General features: G+C 55.1%; 6 protein-coding genes across 6 annotated transcripts; 5 read left to right on the forward strand and 1 right to left on the reverse strand.

The window, feature by feature from the left end:
* Positions 1-1627: 1627 nt before the first annotated feature.
* TIF32 (Eukaryotic translation initiation factor 3 subunit A) lies at positions 1628-5114 on the forward strand (the record flags this gene model as incomplete). Its single annotated transcript, XM_032025022.1, has 3 exons — positions 1628-1630; positions 1781-2044; positions 2115-5114. 3 exons carry the CDS (start codon positions 1628-1630, stop codon positions 5112-5114), a joined length of 3267 nt encoding a protein of 1088 aa, XP_031878388.1.
* Positions 5115-8926: 3812 nt separating this feature from the next.
* Positions 8927-10924, forward strand: CGGC5_v007652 (putative fungistatic metabolite; the record flags this gene model as incomplete). Its single annotated transcript, XM_032025021.1, has 1 exon — positions 8927-10924. The coding sequence occupies one exon, from the start codon at positions 8927-8929 to the stop codon at positions 10922-10924; it is 1998 nt and encodes a 665-aa protein (XP_031878376.1).
* A 1922-nt stretch (positions 10925-12846) lies between these two features.
* Positions 12847-13908, forward strand: CGGC5_v007653 (uncharacterized protein; the record flags this gene model as incomplete). Its single annotated transcript, XM_032025020.2, has 1 exon — positions 12847-13908. One exon carries the CDS (start codon positions 12847-12849, stop codon positions 13906-13908), a length of 1062 nt encoding a protein of 353 aa, XP_031878427.2.
* Positions 13909-15783: 1875 nt separating this feature from the next.
* Positions 15784-17245, forward strand: RGGB (RGG repeats nuclear RNA binding protein B; the record flags this gene model as incomplete). Its single annotated transcript, XM_032025018.1, has 6 exons — positions 15784-15801; positions 15994-16012; positions 16090-16245; positions 16340-16444; positions 16528-16585; positions 16636-17245. The coding sequence occupies 6 exons, from the start codon at positions 15784-15786 to the stop codon at positions 17243-17245; spliced, it is 966 nt and encodes a 321-aa protein (XP_031878360.1).
* A 3417-nt stretch (positions 17246-20662) lies between these two features.
* Positions 20663-22213, forward strand: CGGC5_v007655 (uncharacterized protein; the record flags this gene model as incomplete). The annotated part of the gene is made up of 1 exon (XM_032025017.2): positions 20663-22213. One exon carries the CDS (start codon positions 20663-20665, stop codon positions 22211-22213), a length of 1551 nt encoding a protein of 516 aa, XP_031878359.2.
* Positions 22214-22374: 161 nt separating this feature from the next.
* Positions 22375-23226, reverse strand: CGGC5_v007656 (uncharacterized protein; the record flags this gene model as incomplete). Its single annotated transcript, XM_032025016.2, has 1 exon — positions 22375-23226. The coding sequence occupies one exon, from the start codon at positions 23224-23226 to the stop codon at positions 22375-22377; it is 852 nt and encodes a 283-aa protein (XP_031878362.2).
* Positions 23227-23232: the final 6 nt, after the last annotated feature.

Raw genomic sequence — 23232 nt, forward strand, 5'->3', positions numbered from 1 at the left:
CCAACTTGAAGCACTTCTTGTTGGTTCTTCAATGACGGCGCGGGCGACCGCGGACGAACTACAACGCCAGAACGGCATTCATCACATCATCATCTGTGGCGAACTCTCCCTTCTCACCTTGCAATACCTAGATACAGACTCTGCACTACTGCTACCAAGACCCGGCAGCCAGATCTGACTTTGACCCTGCACTGCCGACTTTACTGAATTGATATCCATCTTGCGGATTTCTGCCTCCGGCTCGCCTCGCTGCCGAATCCAACACATGCCGTTGCTATCTGCGGGGGGGTTCGCCCCGTACACGTACAGGCCTCGGGGTATCAATCGATGTCAGCCGTGATTCTCATCAACACGTCCGATCGAACTCACCCACGCTGCTTTCGGCCTCGCTGCTAACCTTTCACCGCGCCAAAGACAAAGAACGGGGGAGTGCCGACGGCCCAGCTGAGTGGTGAATGGCGCAATGCCCAGATGCTCTATATCGGGAATAAGCATATCAGATATGCCGTTCCCTTCTATCGGCCCTTTGGTCCGTCTTGTACTCGTTCGGATACAACCACCATCAAATACCCCATCCAGCCAGCCTTGGCTTGGCCGTCTGGGGAAACAAAATTGCACCCTCCCCTTGATCGTTGCAGCACTGCGATACCTAATGCTGCTGCACAAGCCCCCCTGCCAGGAGGTATGATCGAATACGAACCCACCAACGACCGGCGCTCTACCGAGATCATCGATGTGTGAAGTCAACGATTAAACTCGGAGGTCACGTCAGGCAACGGTGTGGGGGGGCGGGAATAAGCCGCGCCTTGTGATGGTGTTGGGTGATTAACTTCATCGAACTGTTGGATCACACACTGGCAAGGCTGGCAAATCGGGCTGCGATCGCAGTGACACAGACACCTATCTCGTTGCTTGTCAGATGGGAAGTGGGCGGGAGAGTTTTGCCCAGAAGTGCTACCTTTGCGCATGATTCACTAGAAATGGACTTTTCTCAAACTTCACTTCGGCGACCTCAAAGACCCCGTCACTGGACCCACGATCTAGCCTCCATCGATGTTGCATCATCCATTTGGTCAGTGATTATGGGATTGCGGAAGGTTTTTCTCAGGTAGGGTGCCAGTCTATTGATGAGGAGACCGCCTAATTTTCCCTTGTTTTTGCGGCTACATTTTCCGTGCAGTTAATTACTTTGATCAAGAACGACAGTAGTAGAGACAACAACGGTAATAATAGCAGTCGCTCTAGCAAGGGAAAATTAGGCGGTCTCTTGATGAGGTCCCCCGCCTTCTTTCTTCAAGGTGCAACGGAGGACCGCAGACAGCCTTGAGGCCAGGATAAGACACCTAAAGTGAAGGTACGTCGGGCAGGCTGGACCGGCAGCTGACATAATCTTCAATATCACGTGACCGTCCGCTTCGCAGCCGTGCACGGACGCAGAGCCCCTCAGAAACTCGCATAGCGGCCACACAGGAAATTTGAAAATTCTCGTGTGAATCGACTCTTCCGCAACGCCATCGCAGCGACAGCCAAGTCGATATCTCGCTCGCACCCACACGGCTTGCGTTGCAACTCTCTAAATAGACATCTCCTCGAGAATATCTGTTACCCGCAGAGGAGGTTGCCCATCATGGTGAGTCCCGCCTATCCATGTGTTCCAGCCCACCCGCAGCCTAAAATTTCCCGCCCATTTTGACGCTACCCCTCTCTTAATTCCATCACGAGCCGGCGTCTTGCTGTGCGATCGACTATTTGGGGCAACAATACTGATGGTTCTCTATAGCCTCCTCCGCCTCACCAAAAGCCCGAGAATGTGCTGAAGCGGGCTCACGAGCTCATCGGCGTCAAGCAGGCACCGGCCGCCCTGACCCTCCTCCACGAGCACATCACCTCCAAGAGAAGCCGAAATGTTCCCATCGCGTCGCTGGAGCCTGTGATGCTCCTGTTGGTCGAGCTCTCCGTCGAGCAGAAGAAGGGAAAGCTGGCCAAGGATGCCCTGTACCAGTACAAGAACATCAGCCAGAACACCAACGTCGCAACGATCGAGGTACGTCGCCACGTCGTCGGAGATAACTTGTGTGCCGGAGGAAACGATTGCTAACAAAGGGCATATACAGCTGGTTCTCAAGAAGTTCATCGAGCTCGCCGCCGAGAAGGTCACCGCCGCCCAGCAAAAGGCCGACGAGGTCCAGTCCACCATCGACGCTACCACTTCCACCGCCAACGTCGATGATTTGGAGGCCAGCGAAACCCCGGAATCCATCCTCCTCGCCACCGTCTCCGGCGAGCAGTCCCGCGACCGTACCGACCGTGCCATCGTCACCCCTTGGCTCAAGTTCCTCTGGGAGGCTTACCGTACCGTCCTCGACATCCTCCGCAACAATGCCCGCCTCGAGGTCCTCTACCAGAGCACGGCCATGCAGGCCTTCGACTTCTGCTTGAAGTACACTCGTAAGACCGAGTTCCGCAGACTTTGCGAGCTGCTCCGCAACCACGTCCAGACCGCCGCCAAGTACTCCACGCAGATGCACGCCATCAACTTGAGCGACCCCGACACCCTGCAGCGTCACCTGGAGACTCGTTTCCAGCAGCTGAACGTTGCCGTTGAGCTCGAGCTCTGGCAGGAAGCTTTCCGCTCCGTTGAGGATATCCACACCCTCCTCAACCTCAGCAAGCGCCCTCCCAAGCACATCATGATGGCCAACTACTATGAGAAGCTTACCCGTATCTTCCTCGTTGGCGAGAACTACCTCTTCCACGCTGCCGCCTGGTCCCGTTACTACACCCTCCTTCGTCAGTCCGCTGCCCTGGTCTCTACTGGTCAGAGCAAGAAGGCCGACAGCCCGTCTGCCACCGATGCCGACCTCGAGAAGGCCGCCTCCTTCGTGTTGCTGTCCGCCTTGGCCATCCCCGTCATCAGCACCACCCGCTCTCGCGGTGCCATGGTTGACTTTGACGAGTCGAGGAAGAACAAGAACGCCCGCCTTACCCACCTTCTGGGTATGTCTCAGGCCCCTACCCGTGCCGGCCTCTTTCGCGATGCCCATGCCAAGGGCCTGCTGAAGCGCGCGCGTCCCGAGATCCGCGACCTCTACAACATCCTCGAGGTCGACTTCCACCCTCTGTCCATTTGCCAGAAGATCTCTCCCATTCTCACCAAGATCGGCGCCGACGCTGAGATGGAGAAGTACATCCTGCCTCTCCAGCAGGTCATCCTTACCAGACTCTTCCAGCAGCTCTCGCAAGTGTACGAGACCGTCGACCTCAGCTTCGTCGAGCGCCTGGCCGAGTTCCCCGAGCCCTTCCAGGTTACCCGCGGCACCATTGAGAAGTTCATCATGAACGGCAACAAGAAGGGTGACCTGGCCATCCGTATGGACCACGCCACCGGCGTTCTCAGCTTCGACAACGACGTCTTCTCTTCTGCCAAGGCTGCTCACGCCGGCTCTTCAGCCGGTTCCGCCGAGGCCGACGGTAGCTCCGTCCAGCGCCTGCAGAGCACTCCTTCGGAGATTGTTCGTTCTCAACTCACTCGTCTTGTCAAGTCCCTCCACACTACCTGCTTCTACGTCGATCCCACCTACAACCAGTCTCTCGTCGCCGCCAGGGAAGCTGCTCTCGTCCGGGCTAAGGCCGGAGCTGAGCAGGAGCACCACGCCATTCTTGCGAGAAAGGAGGTTATCCAGAAGCGCAAGGAGGAGGCCTCCGAGGTTCAGGCTCGTAAGGAGAGAGAGAACGCCCGCCAGAAGCGCCTTCGTGACCAACTGCTCCAGGAGGCAGAGGACAAGCGCCTCGCCGCCGAGCAGAAGGAGCGTGAGGAGAAGCGCATGAAGGCCGAGCGTGACCGTGTTCGCAAGGAGGAGCTCAAGAAGCAGATTGCCGACCTCAAGATCGGTCCCAAGGTTATTGACCTGGACCTTGAGAACCTGGACAACCTCGACTCCAGCGCCATCCACGCCATCAAGCTGGAGCAGCTCAAGCGCGAGAAGAACGATGTCAACGAGAAGCTCCGCATCGTCTGGAAGCGTATCGACCACTTGGAGCGTGCATTCCGTAAGGAGGAGTCTAAGAAGTTGGGCGAGGACTACCAGAAGCAGATCGAGAAGGACCGCGCGACCTACGAGGCCGTCAAGAAGCAAACCCTCAAGGAGTCCGAGGAGAAGCACAAGGAGAGCGTCGAGTTGAAGCACCGTCTCAGCCGTCTGGTGCCCGAGTACACTTCATTCCGCAACAACCTTCACGACCGCCGCAAGGACGAGTTCGAGAAGCGTCGCAGGGATGCCGAGAGGGAGCTCGAGAAGCAGATCGCCGCCCGTAAGAAGGAGTACCGCGAGCGCAAGCTCCGCGAGAAGCGCGAGCGCGAGGAGAAGGAGAGGGCCCTCCGCGAGGCCGAGGAGCGTGCCGCCCGCGAGAAGGAGGAGCAGGAGAGACGCGCCGAGGCCAAGCGCGCCGAGATGCAGCGCCTCAAGGAGCAGCGCGAGCAGGAGCGCCAGGAGGGTCTCGAGAAGGCCGCGCTCCAGGCGAGACGCGAGGAGGAGGCCCTGGCCCGTCGCAAGGCCGAGAGAGAATCCCAGCGCGCTGCACCCCCGTCCCGTGTTCCCGAGCGCGGCCCCGCCGAACCTTCCTCCGAGGGTCGTCGCCCGCTCAACCTCCCCGGAGCCGGCAAGTGGCGCGAGCGCGAGGCGAACAAGTCTTCTGCTCCGGCGGATTCCGCACCCCCAGCCCGTGGACCTCCCGTGGAGCGCTCCGAGCGCCCCGAACGCTCCGACCGTTATGAGCGCCCTGAACGCTCTGAGCGCCCCGAGCGTGCTGAGCGTGCCGACTCCGGCGACCGCCCCAGCGCTGGCCCGCCGCGCCTCAACCTCGCCGGCAACAAGCCCAGCTGGCGCGAGCGTGAGGCCGCCAAGGCCGCTGGCGGCGGTGGCGACAGCAGCAGCACCGCGCCGCCTCCGTCCCGCACCGCCTCTGGTGGTGCGCCCCTCAACCGCGCCGGCTCTGGGCGCGGTGAGAACGGTCGCCCTGAGCGCACCGGCTCCCCCGCGCAGCCGGTCGAGCCGCTCAAGCCATCGGGCGGCGCTGGCAAGTGGGTGCCCCGTCACCTTCGCGACAAGCAGTAAGCTTGGTGCTCATCATGAAAGGGGGCGACGAGGAGGAAGAGAGCAAGTGGTGGGATCTGCAGTCTGCATCGGCGTTCTAGGTTAGGCAGGAAGTTGTTTTAAAAAAGGATGTACTCTAGAGCCCCCGAGGATGATCCCCCCTCCTCACCGATCGAGGGGAGCTAGAATGGAAGTAACAGATAGCCTTCAATCGTTGGTCAGGATGGAGTGAAACGTGACGATGATGAAATGATTTTTGGCATGGTTCAAATTTTCAAAATGGCTGGATTAGACTTTGGGGCATCTTGCGTATAATGCATGATTCATTCTTTCAACAAAATCTTTTGCCCAGAAGTTTGATAATTCATTAGTGACGGACTATGTTCGACATGTTTGGCTCTGCGACAAATAGCCGAAGAAGTTTTCCCAGTCATGTTTCTACACTAGTTGGATTTCATAGTCTGGGCAGCCTTGGCGACTTTTGTTCGGGAAGATGAATCGGTGTTGCAAGCTGCAAAAGGCTCTTGGCAACTTCAGGACGGCGACGGTGGAGGCCCAGACCAGGCTCATTGGAGACAAAATGACCGACCGTATTCTTCATGGTCTCCGGTAAGCCTTGTCAGGGGTAAGTAAGTAAATGCGAGATACGCGGGCCTCTCCCGCCGCATCAGCGGGAATCGGGGATTTTCGATCCAACAGGCTTTGGACTTGTGCCGTCCACCTGGATACGAGGCTTGGAAGGATCGCCGTCCGCAGATGTGGCGAAGATCGTGGAGTTTGAGGTTTACATGGCCCCCTTTCGTTGTGAGCCGTAGCCTCAGAGTAAGGGAGAGTAAGCCGCCGTTGAGCCTAAGCAAAGCCACGATGCGGGTTGCGTTGCCGTGCGCCAAGAGCGCGCTGCAGAACTGCTCTTTCCTCCCATCACGTGTGAGGCGTCGGCGAGGCTCGAAGCTGTTGCCCGTCTTGTTGGGTCTCACTTTGGCTTGGGCCTTTCGGTGCGCCGTGGGCCTCAATGACGGACGGTCGGACTTGATGAACTCCCCTAGCTTTCCTCCCCCTCTCTTGGTGAGAGGAAAGGGGTCGCTAGTGGTATTTCAGGTGTGCATTGTCCAGTTGCATTGGCATCGGGCTGGCACCGTCGACGGGTGATGGAGGCGCAGCAACTCCCCTCCCGAACTTTGTAGTGAGAGGTGAGGTCGGGCCCAACGAGCTGAGAATGGCTCACGGGAATGATTCGGATGGAATGCTTGTCTCCGAGATGGGATCCTCGCTGATGGGATGGCAGCATGCAAGCCAAACACCATCTACATGATGCAGCTGCGGCTGCCGAAGATGCACTGACAATTCTCTCGGCCAGAAGGATTGTGTCTACAGACACCGCTTTGAAGCAGTGACGCGTCTTTAGATGGGTGGTTATTAATCTCTCCCTTTGGAATTCGAGTTTCTAGACTCAATAGACCATTGTTGCGGGTTATTGCAGTCATTTGTAGAAGGGATCTGCGACGATATAGTGTAGTCAACTTAGTGTGCGAACAATCAGGCGGCGACAATATAACCTAGATTGGTCAAGTTAAAAAACAACGTTTAGCGAGTTGTTGATTCATGCCATCGAGCCCAGAGAGGGGACGTCAGGGCTGGATGGCTCGAGGCGAATGTTGAACCAAGTCAAGCTTAAGGGTAAGCTTGATAACGAAAGATGTCTCGGGCTCAGGTGCCGGTCTCGTATCCCCCAGCTTGTGGAATAATGCAGCACCCATTCTCTTGCAGGCGATACGGCCGTGCGAGGAGGGTCCAACAATGCTCACCTGCAGTTGGGAGGTCTGTGTCTGGGAATATGGCGGGTGTCGCGAGGCGTGACAGCCCTATCAAAGGGAGTGTAAACAAATTGACGAGGTGCTCGATCCTTGAACGCGGGAGCGCCCTTGCTTTGGACCAGGGATCATCGAAGATCTACAGCTTCGGCCAGGTTCCGCCCCGCACAGGAAGACGGAGAGTTGTTTCTCGACATCATCCGCACCGACAAAACACAGAACCAAATCGTTGGGAGAAGAGAACGAAGCGGCAGAACAGAGCGTGAAATCTGAGCGGGCAGGTGCCAGAGTCAGAGCACGATTTGGGGACCTCGTCTGAAGCGTTGTGGTTTGCCTTATCAGCTCAAGCACCGCAGACGTTGCAGCCCCGTCGATAGTCGCCCAAGCGTGCTGCATCGCGGAGGATTATACGAGAGACAGAGTATGCAGATACCCTGCTTCTCGAAGCGTTGGGCTGGCCTCGGTGGCTGACAGGGCTCAAGGCCTGGGGTAGAAGTCAATACTGCAACCCAAGCTGCATTGTGCATAGCTGCTATGTTCAGAGCCAAGCCATTTTCTGACAGGTTTACCATGCAAGGGCGCACGAGCAATGCAGAGGAGCTTCGAAGTAGGTATCGCGGCCCGAGTCATAGCAGCTTCGGCCAAGGTCTTTTGTGGCGTGGACAAGAAAACCGGTCGAGCGGTAAGCCTCTGGGCATCGAGACGATTATTCTCCAAGCCCACGCTGACAAAAAGGATATTCTTGGCCTGGCGTTTCCCCTGAATCAAAACGAAACGAAAGTCCAAAGATGATATCCTGCGTGGGTGGCTAAAGTGAAGTAGGACGAGTTGGCTTGGGGGAGATTGGACCTGACGGCATCGAGGACGGCAAAGATCCCCACAAGAGCCTAGCAGCTTTGGAAACCTTGGTGATGGGTGAGTGGAAGGTACGGAAGCAACTGAGCTGAGATTAGCAGTTGCTGTGATTCCAGATTGGAAAGAAAAAAAGAGCCTAATGCAGGTACGGGGGGGGCTCTGTCCCCGGACCCCCTGCTGTTGGAGAGGCGAGTGGAGGGAGAGGGATGGCACCGACGGGATAAGCTGAGCTTAACGCCGGGAGGGCCAATGAGACGGGCCAATCTATCCCCAGCGGGGCATTTCTTCTTTCCCAAAGGGGCAACACCCTGGTCGTTTGTTTTGTTTCCTCGTCTTCCTCGCACCTTGGCACCCAAACCCTTCCCTGTGTATGTCCTTTGCACCCCGTCATCCGCCGACTACCGCCGACCAGAAGTGGCCTGGATTCAGCTTTCACTTGTACCTCCAAGCCTGTTCTGGCCTAGGTGCCTTGCTCGGACTCAAGGACCATGCCCTTTTGCGCCGGTCCGCCCCAAGTTGGCGGATACTCCAGCTTGACTGCATCTCGGCCCTGCCTCTTGGCCAGAAAGAGTATGGAACCCTCAATTCGACTCTGCAAAGCCCAACGCCAGTGCAGGTGAAGGCGCGCCGTTCAGAGGTCTCTAATTGCTGTTGTCCTGGCTTGTTGTTTGAACATCAATATGGCCCTGGCTAGGTGGCGTCCAGCTCCCGCTTAACCTGACTGACTCTAGCCCGCCTATTCTTGACATCAGACCCATGATATGGCTGTTTCCTGCCGACTCTTCCGTAAAGACAGCAGGACAGCGTCTAAGCCAACAGTCAGTCAACGTACCGTCTCCAGAATAAGCGTATCTTTTACTCTATCCTTGGAAATCACGCTAATGCTCTAGCTGCAGCCTCGTCCCCGTCTGACCTGACACCACTCTATCGGCCGCTACCTGCGTCTCCCGTTCCCCTGACTGCTTCCCACCCTGGAGGCCACCATCATGAGCATCCTGATATGATCGAATTTCACTATATATGGAGGGCGTTGATGCCTCTCATCCCGGGCTGTTTTCCTCCTCATCACACACAGCCCTCTCGGCATACAACCACATTCGTTTCTTCTGCTTTTCGCAAAAGACCTGTTCATTCTTTAGTTAATTCACCGCCTTACACTCGCTCGAAATGGCTCCTCTCCTCAGAGCCGTGGCTGCCTTCGCCGCTGCCACCACTCTCGTTTCCCAGGTCACCGCGACTACTGTTGAGTTGCCTCCATGCCTCAGCGCCTTCCAGCCCTTCGTCTACTCTGGCTGCTACGCCGAGAAGGGAACTCAGGGCGAGAACGCTCTTGACTTCCGCTCCTCCATCGACCAGTCGACTACCACCACTGAGTCCTGCGCTGCCGAGTGCAAGGGCAACGGCTACCGCTACTCCGGTCTGACCTACTATGGTGTCTGCTACTGCAGTGCCACTGTCAACAGCGCAAAGCTCGACGACAAGGTCTGCAACTACCCTTGCAATGGAGCCAAGAACGAGACTTGCGGCGGCCCGTCTGCCTTCTCTGTCTGGGCTGACCCCACGTTCCCCAATGTCGACGACACGGTCATCAACTCTTTCCAGTCTATCGGCTGCTACACCGACGACACCAGCCACGGACGCACTGTTGCTGAGCGTCAGGGCCAGCTTTCTACCGGCAGCATGACCCCGTCCGCCTGTATCGCCGCTTGCGCTGCCGATGGCTACCCCTTCGCTGGTGTTGAGTTCGGTCAAGAGTGCTACTGCGGTGTCGTCATTGGCAACTACTCTGTCCCTACCACCAGCGACAAGTGCGCCACACCTTGCACGGGTGACAGCACCAAGAACTGCGGTGGCTCTGCCAATGTTGAGATCTATGCCTCTCAAAAGCTCCTTTCTCTGGAGCCTTGCGGCTACGTCCCTCCCGCCAACTCGCCGTCCTCTTCGCTCCCGGTCACGCTCCCTGTCTCTTCCGCCCCGGCCTCTTCGGTCCCTGACACCTCGGTCCCTGCCACTTCGGCCCCTGCCAGCTCCGTTCCTGATACTTCAGTCCCGGCTACTTCGGTCCCTGCTACTTCAGTTCCCGATACCTCAGTTCCTGCTACTTCGGTCCCGGCTACCTCGGTGCCTGCCACTTCCGTTCCTGCTACTTCGGTCCCTGTTGTGTCGACCACTTCCCAGGCTCCCCCTCCTCCTCCTCCCGCCACGACCTCGACTTGCACGACCTCGACCACCAAGCCCGTCGTCCCTCCCGTCTCTACTTCCAAGGTCGTGTCTTCTCAGGCTCCTCCTCCTCCCTCTACCACTCCCAAGCCTACTCCTAGCACCACTGCTCCGGCTATGTGCACCACCACTGTGACCACCCCCGCCACCTGCGAGTACGGCTGCGGTAGCTGGTGCAACAAGAACCTCCCCGACTTTGACGACCAGGACAGCTGCAACAAGGCCTCCAACCGCTGTCTCCTCCAGGTCAACGCCTGCTACAAGGGTGCCGGCTTCCCCAACTCTGCCGCCTGTGTTGACTTCAAGGCTTGGTGCAAGGACGTCTCCAACTACTGCTCCAGCAGCTGCTCCGGCAAGAAGGGATCTTGCGGCAAGAAGGACTGCTTCCAGAAGAAGCAGCCCAAGGGATGGAAGCCTGGTTCTACCTCTGTTTCCACCTTCCCCTGCCCCTCCAAGCCTACCTCCACCTCTACCCCGATCACTGTTGTTCCCCCTCCTCCCACTGGTATCTGCAAGCAGCCCTCCAGCTGGCTCTTCAAGTACGGCCCCGGCAACCCTGTCGGTGGCATTGAGATCCCCATCGTTACTTGCAACGACGTCGAGGTCGAGTTCAAGGCTGGCAACCAGTTCAAGCTCTACATTGAGGCCGACACCAAGCTCTGCAAGGGCTACGGCAAGGGCAGCGTCCCCAACGCTTGCGCCGAGGCTTGCCAGGAGCAGTACACCGAGTGCCAGAGCGTCTACGCCCAGGGTTGCAAGGCCTACAACAACCGCCGCAGCGGTGGTGGCTACTCCTCTGCTCCCGATATCGCCAAGCGCTTCTTCTTCGCCGACACCTTCACTGTTGCTCTCAACAAGTGCAAGATCCAGTACCAGGACTGCTTGGCCGAGAACAAGAACGTCCTTGTCTCCAACAAGTGCGGCGTCTTCGCCGGCGGCTACTAAGCTGCACCTCAACTCTCATTTGAGCAGCATCGTGGCGATGCATAAAAGGATGAACGGAGTTTGGATTTAATGAATTGCATGGCCTCATTCTTACACTCCTTAGACGACTTTAGGGTAAATAATTATATCTAATGGCTAGTATCTTAATGGAAAAATAATTTTGGATTTATTACATCTTTCTTCTTACTTTCCTCGTGATTTGATGGTGATGTGCGGTTTACATGAAGCAAGGGACTTGGTTGCCACTTTTTCGAGTACAGGAAGGTTATGAATATCGAAAGTCCAGGGCAGAGACAGAGTCTCAAAGTGGTGTGAGACCGGCAGATGTACCAAACAACTTTGCAGAATCGAGCTGCAAGGGAGCCACGAGGCTCGGGGTATTTACCATGTTTGCGCAACAAAAAGCATGGATCCAAGATCTCAAGATGCCGCTCACTTTTCCACCTGCAGGAGCATGCAGATCGTCAATAAGTTTTGTCTCTTTCAGTTTTCGTGTTCTGCCGCAGAGGAGGCTGGGTTTTCTGTGAGCTCCTCCCTGCGTGAATATTATGGAGGACAAGCAGCGTATGCAAAAGGAAGTCAATGAGGAAGTCAGTTGATCGGTGTGTTAGATTGCGAGCTACCTTGTTGGATCCTGCACTCGCAATTGTGGTATTGACATAAGCTCTGAAAGAGATTCGTTGTTGGTACTTGGTGAAATTCAGGACTTAGCTGGCGATGTACGTTTGGGTGTTCCAACTCGGTGAGGACATCCCAAACTCATCAGTTGTGATTTTTCAACGCATAACACGAAATATCGCAGAACGCATTCTAGATAATGCACCGACAATACGGTCGTTCGTAAAGGTGGCTATCGACGTGATGGTGCAGCTGCATATCTCATTGTATCCAAGGTCCCAGCTCGGCGATGGACACATGTACACCGGATGAACTATCCTTTCCCCAAAAACGCATCCGACCGAGAATTATATCGACCGAAAAAAAAGTTCAATCGCTATCTGCACGACCGCATCATGTGTACGAAAATGCAAAAAAAAAAAAGAAGAAAAAAAAAAAAGAACTGCTCATGCCAACACTGTGGATCGAACACAGGATCCCCGCATTACAAGTGCGATGCCTTACCACTTGGCCATGCTGGCGAATCAGTCGGAGCTGGTGATGCGACGCTGCGGAGCGAGTAAGCAGCCCTTGTAGGGAGCTTGGTCTCAGGAGCTCGGGCTGGCTCCAGTGTGTGGGGTTCGCGTGGTGACCGGGGGTGGCCCAGGTTCAGGCGCTAGGGTGTTCCCGGATGACTAAGGTGCTCTTTCCATTTTGGGAGGTTTGTGGAAGGTGGGGTTCGTGACTTACAAGCGGTATGTCGTTTGGATGTTGGTTTCTGACAAGGTATAATGGCTACATCGTCGAGATTTATGTACTGTTTAGATAGAATGAAAGTGATATCCTGCTTTCTGTCTATCAATGAGAAGTTGCATGACGAGCCTTAGATCGGTGGTTTACGAACGGCAATCACCCATTGTGGACAGGACACGCAACTTCCTTGCAAAGTAACACCCGTTGGCTTTAGAAACCAAGTGGAAGATCACGGCTTCCCGTTGTTTCTTTCAATATATTACAAGGTCGCCTCAGGGAAGTCACTATGGTGCTCTCGGCTGCAACTTCAAAATCGGTTTTCTGAAAGAGCCAATCGCGATTTCTACTTCTTCCTAGGTGGAATCGAAAGTTCCTAAATATTTCTGCTCTCCTCATACTGCTTCTGTTATCTCCAGCAAAGCCATATCGTTAATCGGTGAGTATGTTTATCAAAGACATTTCCAATTTGACTGACCCATAACACATTAGAGTCATTCATCTCAAGACATAGATGACATTAGAAAAGGCGCCAATACAGAGAGACACGGCGGCTGGAGGAAGATACGACAGCCATGATAGTGTTCAAGCAACCTCAGTCGCCTGCCATGCGATCACCTGCCACCAGCACTCCTGATAATTCTTATGCAGAATTTGAGTTGTGTCGCGAGTTTTGGGAGCGGCTTCTGATACTGAATCATGAGCTCGAGCCTGAAGTATGGCGACCAAAGAGGAGTGGGGACGACCTCGACAGCGAAGAGCGGGACATTGAGCGCTATCTTGCCAAAGTTCTGGGAGAGAACAACGGTGACTACTGCCGATCTGAGATGCTTGTTGATGCTGCAAGAATCTCCTGGCTGGGATCTTTGCGCGACGAAGGCGAATCTCCACAATTTGAAGAAGTGATATCGCCTGACATTGTGGCCAAGGCGAACGCCATCCTCAATAACCACGAGTCTTGGGAAGAGGTTCAGGTTCTTCTGGAACACGCGGAGGATGAAGACACCCGGGATTCGTCACCTTTCTCAGAGGAGGAGCCAACCGAGGTCCTCCGTCTTCTTCAAAGGTTTACAGCCTGGGCCTCGCCCAATCTTCGCTTCGATCGATACGTATTGAAGCGAGAGCGTAATGATGAGCCCTTTTACACTATTCGAGGCTACCTCCGAGACGTCCTAGTACTTCTCTCTATGAAACGTCTGTGGGAGGATAATCTGCGTCTGGGATGGCAGCCTGACATTCACCCTGCGGCCATCCATCGGGCCGTGGCATTCGCCGGCAAGATTGGGCAGCGGGCGACAACAGAGCTTTTTGACGCCTTCTTGGAGAGAATGGAGTGTACTTCCCTGGATCCCGACAATCACTTCTTTCCCCAAAGTCCCGCCGAAAGGCAGAAAACGACACGACGCTTCCTTTCTGGTCTATCCAAGTGCAAGCCAATGCAAAACACGGACATTCTTCACCCAGTAGCAACCCATTCGACCAGTCACCACACGAAGGGAGTCAGGTTCATACTTCCCGATGAGGATTCCAGAAAAGAGGCCAAGCTTTCGCCCTTGCGCGAGTTGGCCAAGCAATACAAGTTGTCGGTGCACACTTTCATCCGGCTGTCGATGTTCGTCTACTCGGATATGAACTAGCGGGCACCAAAACTGCAGTTTTCCGCAAGATGGAAAAGGATGGGAATGACTCCTAACCAGAGATCTGAAGCTTAAGAGAGGACTTACGACAACATTAGATTTCTTGGACGGGAAGGCAGGAAAAGAGGGCTCACACGAGCCAAAGAGGTTAAAGACATGGGCTCATCATGGTAACCATTGGATGGTTCCGCGGTCATTTAGTAACTTGGTTTGGGAGTCCGGCAAGCAGATAACGGATCTTAGCAAGTAGAGTTGTGATTGCAGCCATCAAGAACAATATTAAGCCATGTGTAATGGGATCGCGTCTGCTTCCTCAGCTTGCATTGCTTCGGACGTGTCCATAAGTCATGCTGGTATTATTAGTAGCAAATGTAGGTGACCAGCGCCATTGGGAAGTACTGAGTTGGTGGCACTTGATTCACGCGACAACTTCTTTCTACAAATCACGCGAGCAAGCAGCCTGCTGTACAACTCAATCGCATCATCTCACAAAAGATTTCCATCGCCAGGGTTCAGCAGCAAACCAACGAGTAGGATATCACCCCGGGAGGACCCAACGGGTGTCATCTGCGAGATGCGTGTAAGTACCTTGTCGAACGCAGCGCCAGTTGCGGATTGAGTTTTCCCCAGCTTTGTAGCCCTGTGGAGCCTCGCGCTCAGATGACACTGGCCGCCGTCGGGTAGCCAACGAGGCTTAGCCTGCATCTTGCATCCGAAAAGCGGCATGCTCAATCAGCGTGTGTGGTTTCAAGAGCTCCGCAGACAGAAGCACCGAGCTTCCTTGCCCGCCAGGACCGATGCAAACGGGGCGTTGGCGATTGCGAGTGGCAGCCCTGAGCAGTAGGCAGCAGGCAGCAGGTAGCAAGCATTGCGGGCGATGACCAGGGCCCGGGACGACCGACATTCGCGGATGAGAGTTTGGCGTTGTGTGTGCTCGGTTTGGTTTCCGGATGGAGCTCCTCCTTCAGCGGCGGCGGGGAGGGGCCATTGGAAACAAGCCGAGCATGCCGCCCCTCCTTTTCGCAACCTGGATTCGAATGCGAGGGGTAGGAGCGAAGTCGGTTCTGTTGGTTGTGAAAACGACCCCTCGGTTGAAGCGAGTGGCACGGGACCTTTGATGAGATTCCGGGATCGGGAGAGCAGATTGACCGAGGAAGGGAGCTGGGCTCCGACTCCGACCAAATTGAAGGTAGAGTTCACCGGCATTCGGAAAAATAGGCCAAGGTGAGGGGAACCGGTACCTAGGTAGCTAGGCTTGGTACGAAGGGAAGGGACGGGAAGGGAGGCAGGAGGGAGGGCGCGTCTAGAACCCTAAAAAATGGCCGGAAAATAGCACACAAAAATGGAGGTAAATCCTAAGCGAGAGCAGCCAGGCGATGATCTCACACACCAAAAAGACTGGCAGCGGGCGGTGGTTGTAGCGGCTGGCACACGGACGGGTACAGGGCAACAGGGCAGTCGGCACAGTGCGAGGTCTGGGGGCCAGGTGCCCCTCATCTGCGTGTCAAAGTGGTGCGTGTTGTGTGCCCTGTCCTGCGTCCAGCGGGCGGTGCCGGGCTGCCATTGGTCCCCGGGCCGCCTTCTTGCCCTGCGTGCCCTGGCTACATGACCTAATTTGCTCCGTGCTTGGTCGGTTCGCAGCGCTGTGATTTGTCCCAACTTCCTCCCGGAAACCCCAGCCAGTGCCCACGGTGCCCCGTTGCGCGCAGTTTCTTCACCTCTCTCCCCATCGTCACATCACCGGCACCAATTGGTCCCATATTCCCTATCGAGCATCATCACCAGTCGCTAGGTCATGGTGTTCTAACCTGCCTCTTTACCCCAAATCACATCCTAGACTAGGTCGCTATTGTTCACCACAATCCAGGCGACAAGATGTCGGTCGCAAGCAAGGTAAGCTCGCCCTCTGGTTCTGTCCCTCCCGACCTTTTTCAAATCCTCTGTTCGTCGTCATTTTGACCTCGCCATTGTGTGCGTCGTCGTTGTTACCGTCAATTTCCGGAATCCTGTTGTTGTCGTCGTCTGCCACAATTTTTCACCACCTCGTCGTCCATCGTGGAATCCCATACTGACAATGCTTCCCAGAACCTGTTCGAGCTCCTCGGTATGAATACCCTCGATTGCGATCCCTCCGACGAATGATCCCTCGCTGTCTGGACATGCCCTAACCCCCCACGACAGGCAACGATGCCGAGGATGACACCCCTCAGGCGCCCGTGAAGACGGTCGATAAGTCCACCATGCGCTCTACCAAGCGCAACGCCGAGCCTGAGGCCCCCTCGCGCGCCGCCGCTAACACCGGTGCTCGCCGCAACAACGCCTCTGGCAACGAGGCCGGTACGTTTGACCTCCATTGCCGTCTTTCCTCCCGAGGAGACGCAACCTCGACCCCGCTTTGTGGCTCGGTTCGCTGACCCAACTCTGCCGACAGCTTTCCGTGACCGTGGTGCCGGCAGCGACCGCAACCGTGGTAAGACCACCGAGGAGTCTGCTAGAGGCGGCTCCCGTGGCGGCTACGGTGCCCGCGTCCGTGGAGGTTCGTACTCGCCCCGTCGTCGCCTGCCGCGAGCAATTCGCGCACGGCGGCCGAGACTCGGTCCATTCACTAACATCAAACAGGTCGCGGCGGCCGTTTCCCCCGTGAGCGCGACGACCGACACACCAAGGGCCAGGCCACGTAATTCCTCCCCGTCCCGTCATGCCAGCTTCAAAGCTAACCCACCACAGCGGCGGTTCCGACAAGCAGGCTGCCCAGTCCTGGGGTGCCACCGAGGGTGATGCCGAGCGCAAGGATGAGCAGGCCGGCGAGGCCATCGCTCAGGCCGAGGCGAAGGATGCCGAGGCCGAGGCTGCCGCCCCCGCTGAGCCCGAGGAGCCCGAGGACAAGAACATCTCCTACGCCGACTACCTCGCCCAGCAGGCCGAGAAGAAGCTCGCTCTTGACTCTGGCCTCGAGGTCCGCAAGGCCAACGAGGGCTCCAAGCTCAAGAAGGAGTGGGCCAACGTCAAGGAGGTCTCCCGCGACGAGGAGGACAACTTCATGATCGGCACCGGAGGCAAGACCAAGCGTGAGCGTGAGCGCAAGACCAAGCAGCTCCTGGATATTGACCAGCGCTACGTCGAGCCTGAGCGCCCCCGTGGCGGCCGTGGCGGTCCTCGCGGTGGTGCCCGCGGTGGTGCCCGTGGCGGTGACCGTGGCGAGCGCGGCGGCCAGCGTGGTGGTGCCCCCCGTGGTGCTCCCCGCGGCGGTGCTCCCCGTGGCGGTGCCCCCCGCGGCGGCTCTGCTGCCATCAACACCAAGGACGAGTCTGCTTTCCCCAGCCTCGGCGGCAAATAAGTTATGCCACCTAAGATCTGCCAACATACAGGCAAGAAATGTGCCTCGACACATGTTTCCGCTCTAGCCAACAACGATGGGTACGGAAGGGAAGGGCCAGTTTTCGGGGAAAATTGAAGAAGGATGGTTTTGCGTCACATGGCTTCCGAGGACTGGGCCGGCTGAATTTCTGGTCGTTGCACAATGAATGAAAGGCTTTTTTCTCATCTAGGTACTCAAGGAACGGTATCGTTCAAAAAGTCAAAAATGGTCTCTTTGCATGATTTTCACTGCTTTTCCGGCCCGGTCTGCTGCAATGGTTAAGGTGTACGCGTCATGTGGTATCAGCCACGACGTAACGGGGTCCTGTATTGTTAACGGATGCTTTACCAACGCTGCTTCATGAGGACTTGCATCGTCTAAGTGCTCATCAAGTTGTTGATATAACAAGGTAACCCGCGGATGCTCTCATGCAAGACCACAGAGCACGATCAAGCTTGGTCGTGAGCATTCGATTGTCTAGTTTCCAAGCCCTCCAAGGCTGTTGGGGTGCGTTGTAGGTGTTATGATCTTTCACAGCATTTCCATGACATGACTTCTAAGCAACTACCCAAGGTATACTCGGAAGACGCCAAGGCAGGATACCAATGGTTGGATAAGCACTCGTCAAAGTAGAATGCCTAGGGTCTAAAACATACCGGCCGTGGGAGTCTGATCATCGGATTACGCTTACAACTTGCTCCTGGAGGTCGATATGAGCAGGCGTCTGTGTATAGTTGAGCTGAAGGATGCCATATCATTCTAGGGGATAAAGTAAGCCGCCTGCGATAGGTACTGACACTTAAGTAGCTTCAGTAAGAGCACAATCAGTGGATAAAGAGGTCCTCTGAAGAGATGAATTCCCGTACTCTGCCAAATCCGCTAGGCTTACTTGGGCTCTCGTGGAAGTTTGAACCCTCGAAAGCGAGAAGCGCTTGGTTCAGGCTGAGATTTCCTGTCAGCGCGAGCTTCTACAGCATGTGAATCTCCGACGAAGACCTCACCTCACGCGTTCATTCCCTTGGCATCCTTAACTGATGCCCACTTGTATACTTGGACGGCACCGATGAAAGTTAAGTGAAGGCGTGAGGTAGACATCGCGCTTCACGATACGAGCGCGGGTCCTGAAGGCGGTATCCAAGATTGTTCTCGCGCTTGGTAGTGTCAGATGGTCCCAGAGGTCGGAATTGCCTAGGTTGAGGTCAAAAGGATAGCGGAGGACGATTTATACGAGGCATCAGCTCGACTTTGGGTCACGGGTCTTGTGCGGCTCGTCATCAGCGACACCTCGTCCATGATGGCTTCAAGTCCAATCTTCGGGTGTGGGCATGCTGTGAGAGTGTGCATGCAATCAAGACGCTGAACCTGAGTCAAAATGATGCCAGGTGCCTATAAGAACCCCAGTGTTTACGGTTCAAGTCGTCCTTCTGAACGCAAGACCAATACGTGCTCACTAGGATCTTGTTTCCTTGTACATGGTGGCTCAGGAGTCGAGGTCGCCGTCATGATGTGACTTCGGCTAGATTCTTGGATCTCTCCAATTCCCTTTACATGCGTTGATTTGCATTGTTGCCGTCTCTCTTCTCTGGTCCCGGTGTATTCTAGGGGCATATTCGGAGAGTGGAATAAGTAATGCTCATCATAGCCCGCATCACTCAGCAAACACATAGATAGAGATTTGTGTGTGCTTATCATGAATTACGGCAGAGAGGTCTGACATGTTAGCTCTGCCTCGTTGGGTCATTGATTGGCGGTGGGAGAACTAAGCTAGAGCGGCAGCTGTAAAGAACTTATACACAGCTCAGCTCACTAGACGGAGCACCGGACGAACTACAGTTTGCCCCTACCGTGAAACCCCTGACTGAGTGGGCTATGAAATGTTTTTGAAATTCGATTGGTATGTCGCGGGACCATCAACGAGGAGAAGCCCCGACAGTGTCGAAGGTTGTTGGACCGTTCCCGGCTCTCACGATTTTGAACTTCCAACCGCGAACGTAATTTCGCTCACGCCAAAACGAGCAAAAAGTAAACGTCGAGGAACATTAATGATACGATTGCCTGCGCCTCCCATCCAGGCTTCCGCTACTGCGACGCATCGTCCGCATCGAACTCTTCCGGCCCCACCACCGCCGCGGCGGCCGGTAGCAATGATCCCACATCTGCGGCATCCGCCCCAGAGGTAACCGCAATGGCGGGACCAAGTCTACGAATACGGGGCGTATCAGGACAATAGATCCTAGAGTAGGTTAAACAGACGCACGTATCAGGCTGTGCTCAGGAGTTGATACAGATTCAAGCCGCCGGCAACGTGCATACACAGTCATGGCTGCTGTGCGTCGTAAGCGGGCCTGGAGCCAGGTAAGACAGTAGAATAAAAATATACATTTTATTAGACACAAGACTTCCAAATGAGTAAACTCGCTTTGGACCATTGGAAACCGTTATCTGTTCGTATCGCGCTTACCAATGGGCGTTGGTCCTGCGCATCAGGCTGCTGCAACATCAAGCAGGCTGGACTTGGCGACAGCTCATATCCGTGAGACCCTGCATTGGTCGCCTGGCAATATCCAGAATAGCTTGAATAAATATATTTGGGCATTGATGTCGCAAGAATTTCGTACAGTCTCCTTGCATGAGTCAAATCATTCCAGCAGCTTCAGCAGCATTCATCTCCCCTGACACAACGCTAGTTGGCTGCAAGTCACAACATGAACGTAGAGTCTCGTGTGCATGTATCATCAAGGCAAGTCCGACGATAATCGACTGTCACAGAGGAGAAGAAAAACGTCATGACTGACAGACTCAATTGTCTCAGCTACCAAGTCAGTAGCGACAACATAAAAAACCACAGGAACGACATCGGAAGTCACTTAAAGTCCAAGACCTACGTACGCATCACCGATGATGAAGAAGAACCCGCCCACCAAGTGCGGCGATCGAGCCATGTCAAGTTTTCCAGTGTTCTAAAAGACGGCGCTTCGATCGCTCTCCCGCTTGCATTCACAGTGTTTGTAGTTGTGCTGTGGCGTCTAAACGGATCTCCAAGCGGGGACAGCCTCGAGAAGTTACGGGAAGACGCTATTCGATACGTAAGTCGAACCTTCACATGGGGCCTCTTCCTGCACACAGGATGAGCATCGTGATAAAGATTTGAAACTGTAGCTTGCGAGTACCTTCCCAATCCTGTTTGCGGGCATTACAGGCAAACTGATGTCCGAGATCGTGCGTTGGAAGCTAGAGCGAGGAGCCACCGTGGGGCTTCTCGAGCAGTTGAACGGTAGTCAAACAGTTGGCTCAACTGTCATGACCCTATTCAGCTTCGGCTCATTCAATCTACTAAGCATCTTATTGCTTACCACGTGGGCGTTCTCCCCTCTTGGGACTCAAGGTCTGCTGAGGATGGAATCCCGACGAAACGAGCCGCGAGTCAAGGATATAACTATCACCTACTTCAACGATGATGCCAGGAGTAGGCTTGTCAAATGGCAGGAGCTCTTTTCAACAGGATCATTCGGCCCTACTCCAGGTATGCGCTCTTTGACGTCTCTGTATGCGACTCTCGTCACTACGCCGGAAGCTACGAAATTCGACACCATGGACCTGTGGGGTAACGTTAGGATACCGTTCTTGAATCACACTGAGAACGAATGGAGAGACCTGCCCAGTAATTCTAGCGAAATTGAGTATTCTTCTTTGGCTGGTATTCCAATCAGCAATCTTGATATTGGCAACACGACCTTTAACGTGGAGTCCAGCTATCTTGACCTCCGCTGCCACAATGCAACTGTTCTCACTGGTGATCAGGCACCTGAGGGCTTCTTTGCACATTTGGACCATTCAATGATGGATACAGCGGCCTCGTCTGCGGAGGATCTTAAGGACAAGATCTTCCGGATGCCAAACGGCACCTGGCATGGATACAACTTCACCAACGGGGATGCGACGACCTGGAGCTTGGCTCTCGACCGATTTGTAGATCCCATTTGGCTGCTCAAGAATAGAACGACAACCCGGGAACTTGAGTCGGACGACCGTTCCGCCGAGCGCGAGCGACCCATTCTGTTCAGGAACGAGACGGGCATCGACGTCGGCCCTACGACTCTCCTGTTCGAGGCATACGCCGTGAGTGCCATCACCGACAAACAACTGCGTGAACACAATCACGTCAAGGCCACCTTCGGCGTCACCCAGAAATACGTCGAATCCCGGGTTGCCTGCAGACTGGCTGCCGCCGACAACACGAAGCCAAGCTGCAGGGTGATCAGCCAAAGACCGTCGCAGCGACGGCATGCGCCAGAAGGCATTACGCACCTGTCATTCCCCAAGGTGTTCAACCTCCTGTCGCAGAGACTACCGCTCGTAGTCGGGGGCTCGGTCAACTACCAGGCGGACTTTTCGCTGTACTACCTGAAGGACCCAACTCTCAGGGACATGCAATCCGACGAGAGGGCGTTTATGAAGTCCTACACCGCCGAGACACTGGAGATCCGTCTAGCTCAGCTTCTCAATACGTTCTTGGCCGTGAGCCAACTGTCTTTCGAAATCGCAGGAAGAGGGTCTGCTCAAAGGAAAGATTCGGCTAACGTGGTCTCCCGGTCGAACGAGACTGTCCCAGCTGAGTTGAGGGAGCTTGTGGTTGTGGTCCAAATATCAGATGTGTGGGCAGCCGTTTGCTTGTCGTCGGGTGTTGTTCTCCTCGCGGCGGGGGTAATGGGAGTGGTCTTCAAACATCGGGCAAGGGGGCCTGAAATCTTTGGTTACATATCAACCATATTCCGCGATTCAAAGTACTTTGATCTCCCGCCCAAGGCTGATCTATTGGATGGAGGGGACTTGTCAAAAACGTTGAGAGAGCTCCAAATCCGATATGGCAATGTTGGGTCCAAGGACGGAGAGCCGGTTACCGGTGTTGTACCTCTGGGAGACACGGAAATGGACCATCTCAACTAGTCGAATAACACCGGCGATAACGAGTTAGCTGTCGTTTGTCGTCGCCTCGCCCCGTCGATGCTATGCCGTCATGTCGCTACCAGGTGAATTCGATTTGGTAGGTCTTCCCAGCGCGTCTCCATGGTGTTGACCTGGATAAAACCATCAACCTGAGCATCAGCTCAAAAGTCGCCAAAGTATTTGCGACGAATCTGATCCATTCTGAGCTCATGTGGCATAGGCTCCACAAACTTGTCGACATCCTGCTGCCAAAACTGATTTTGAGGGTTCACATGCCACGCAGAAGAATATTCCCAATATGAGGGCAGCCATCCCGCGGTCTCCCAGTCGATGACGCCCACCACATCATCATCCCGGACCAACACATTCAGGCTGCTGAGGTCTTCGTGAGTAAACACCAAGCTGTCATCCCAATGACGGTAGAAGTCCAACAACTCATTTACATCTGCAAAGTGGCCTCCACCGTCAGCTTCCAGGGATAGAGGTTGAACGAGTTCTCTGTGGAAGTCCTTTGCTGCAGCAAACGGCCCCCAAAATTCCTTTGACGGCAACCGGCAGTCCCATATAGGCCCTCCATCGACATTAGAGACTCCCGCTCCTCCAGATGGCGATGGGATACCGCGCAACTGGCAGACGATATCCTTCAACTGGTCGAGAATCTGCTTTTTGGACGCCTCCGATCGCTGTACCCAGCCCATGCAAGCCATGTTTCCGTCGATCCTTGTCATCACGATGTAGGTTTTCCCCCGGTAAATAAACGTGCAAGAGACTCGGGGAACCGGGATCGAGGTTTGTCGGTGTATGAACTTCAGAGCGTGCGCCTCGCCCAGACTCGCGTAGGGCTTCACCTTGATGTAGAGACCAAACTTTGAAACCAGGCTTTGTGGCGATTTACAGATGTATCGGCGGAAATATCTGTTTGTTGTGATCCAGACTGTCGTGAGGATAAGTGCCCTTTTGAAGGCCCCGGCGTTTACAGACGCGCTCTGCTTCGTATCCCCAGCATCAGACATCGTCAC

The sequence above is a fragment of the Colletotrichum fructicola genome, assembly GCF_000319635.2.
Source record: "Colletotrichum fructicola Nara gc5 chromosome Unknown KSG_Nara_v1_contig04, whole genome shotgun sequence".
Classification (NCBI taxonomy): Eukaryota; Fungi; Ascomycota; class Sordariomycetes; order Glomerellales; family Glomerellaceae; genus Colletotrichum; species Colletotrichum fructicola.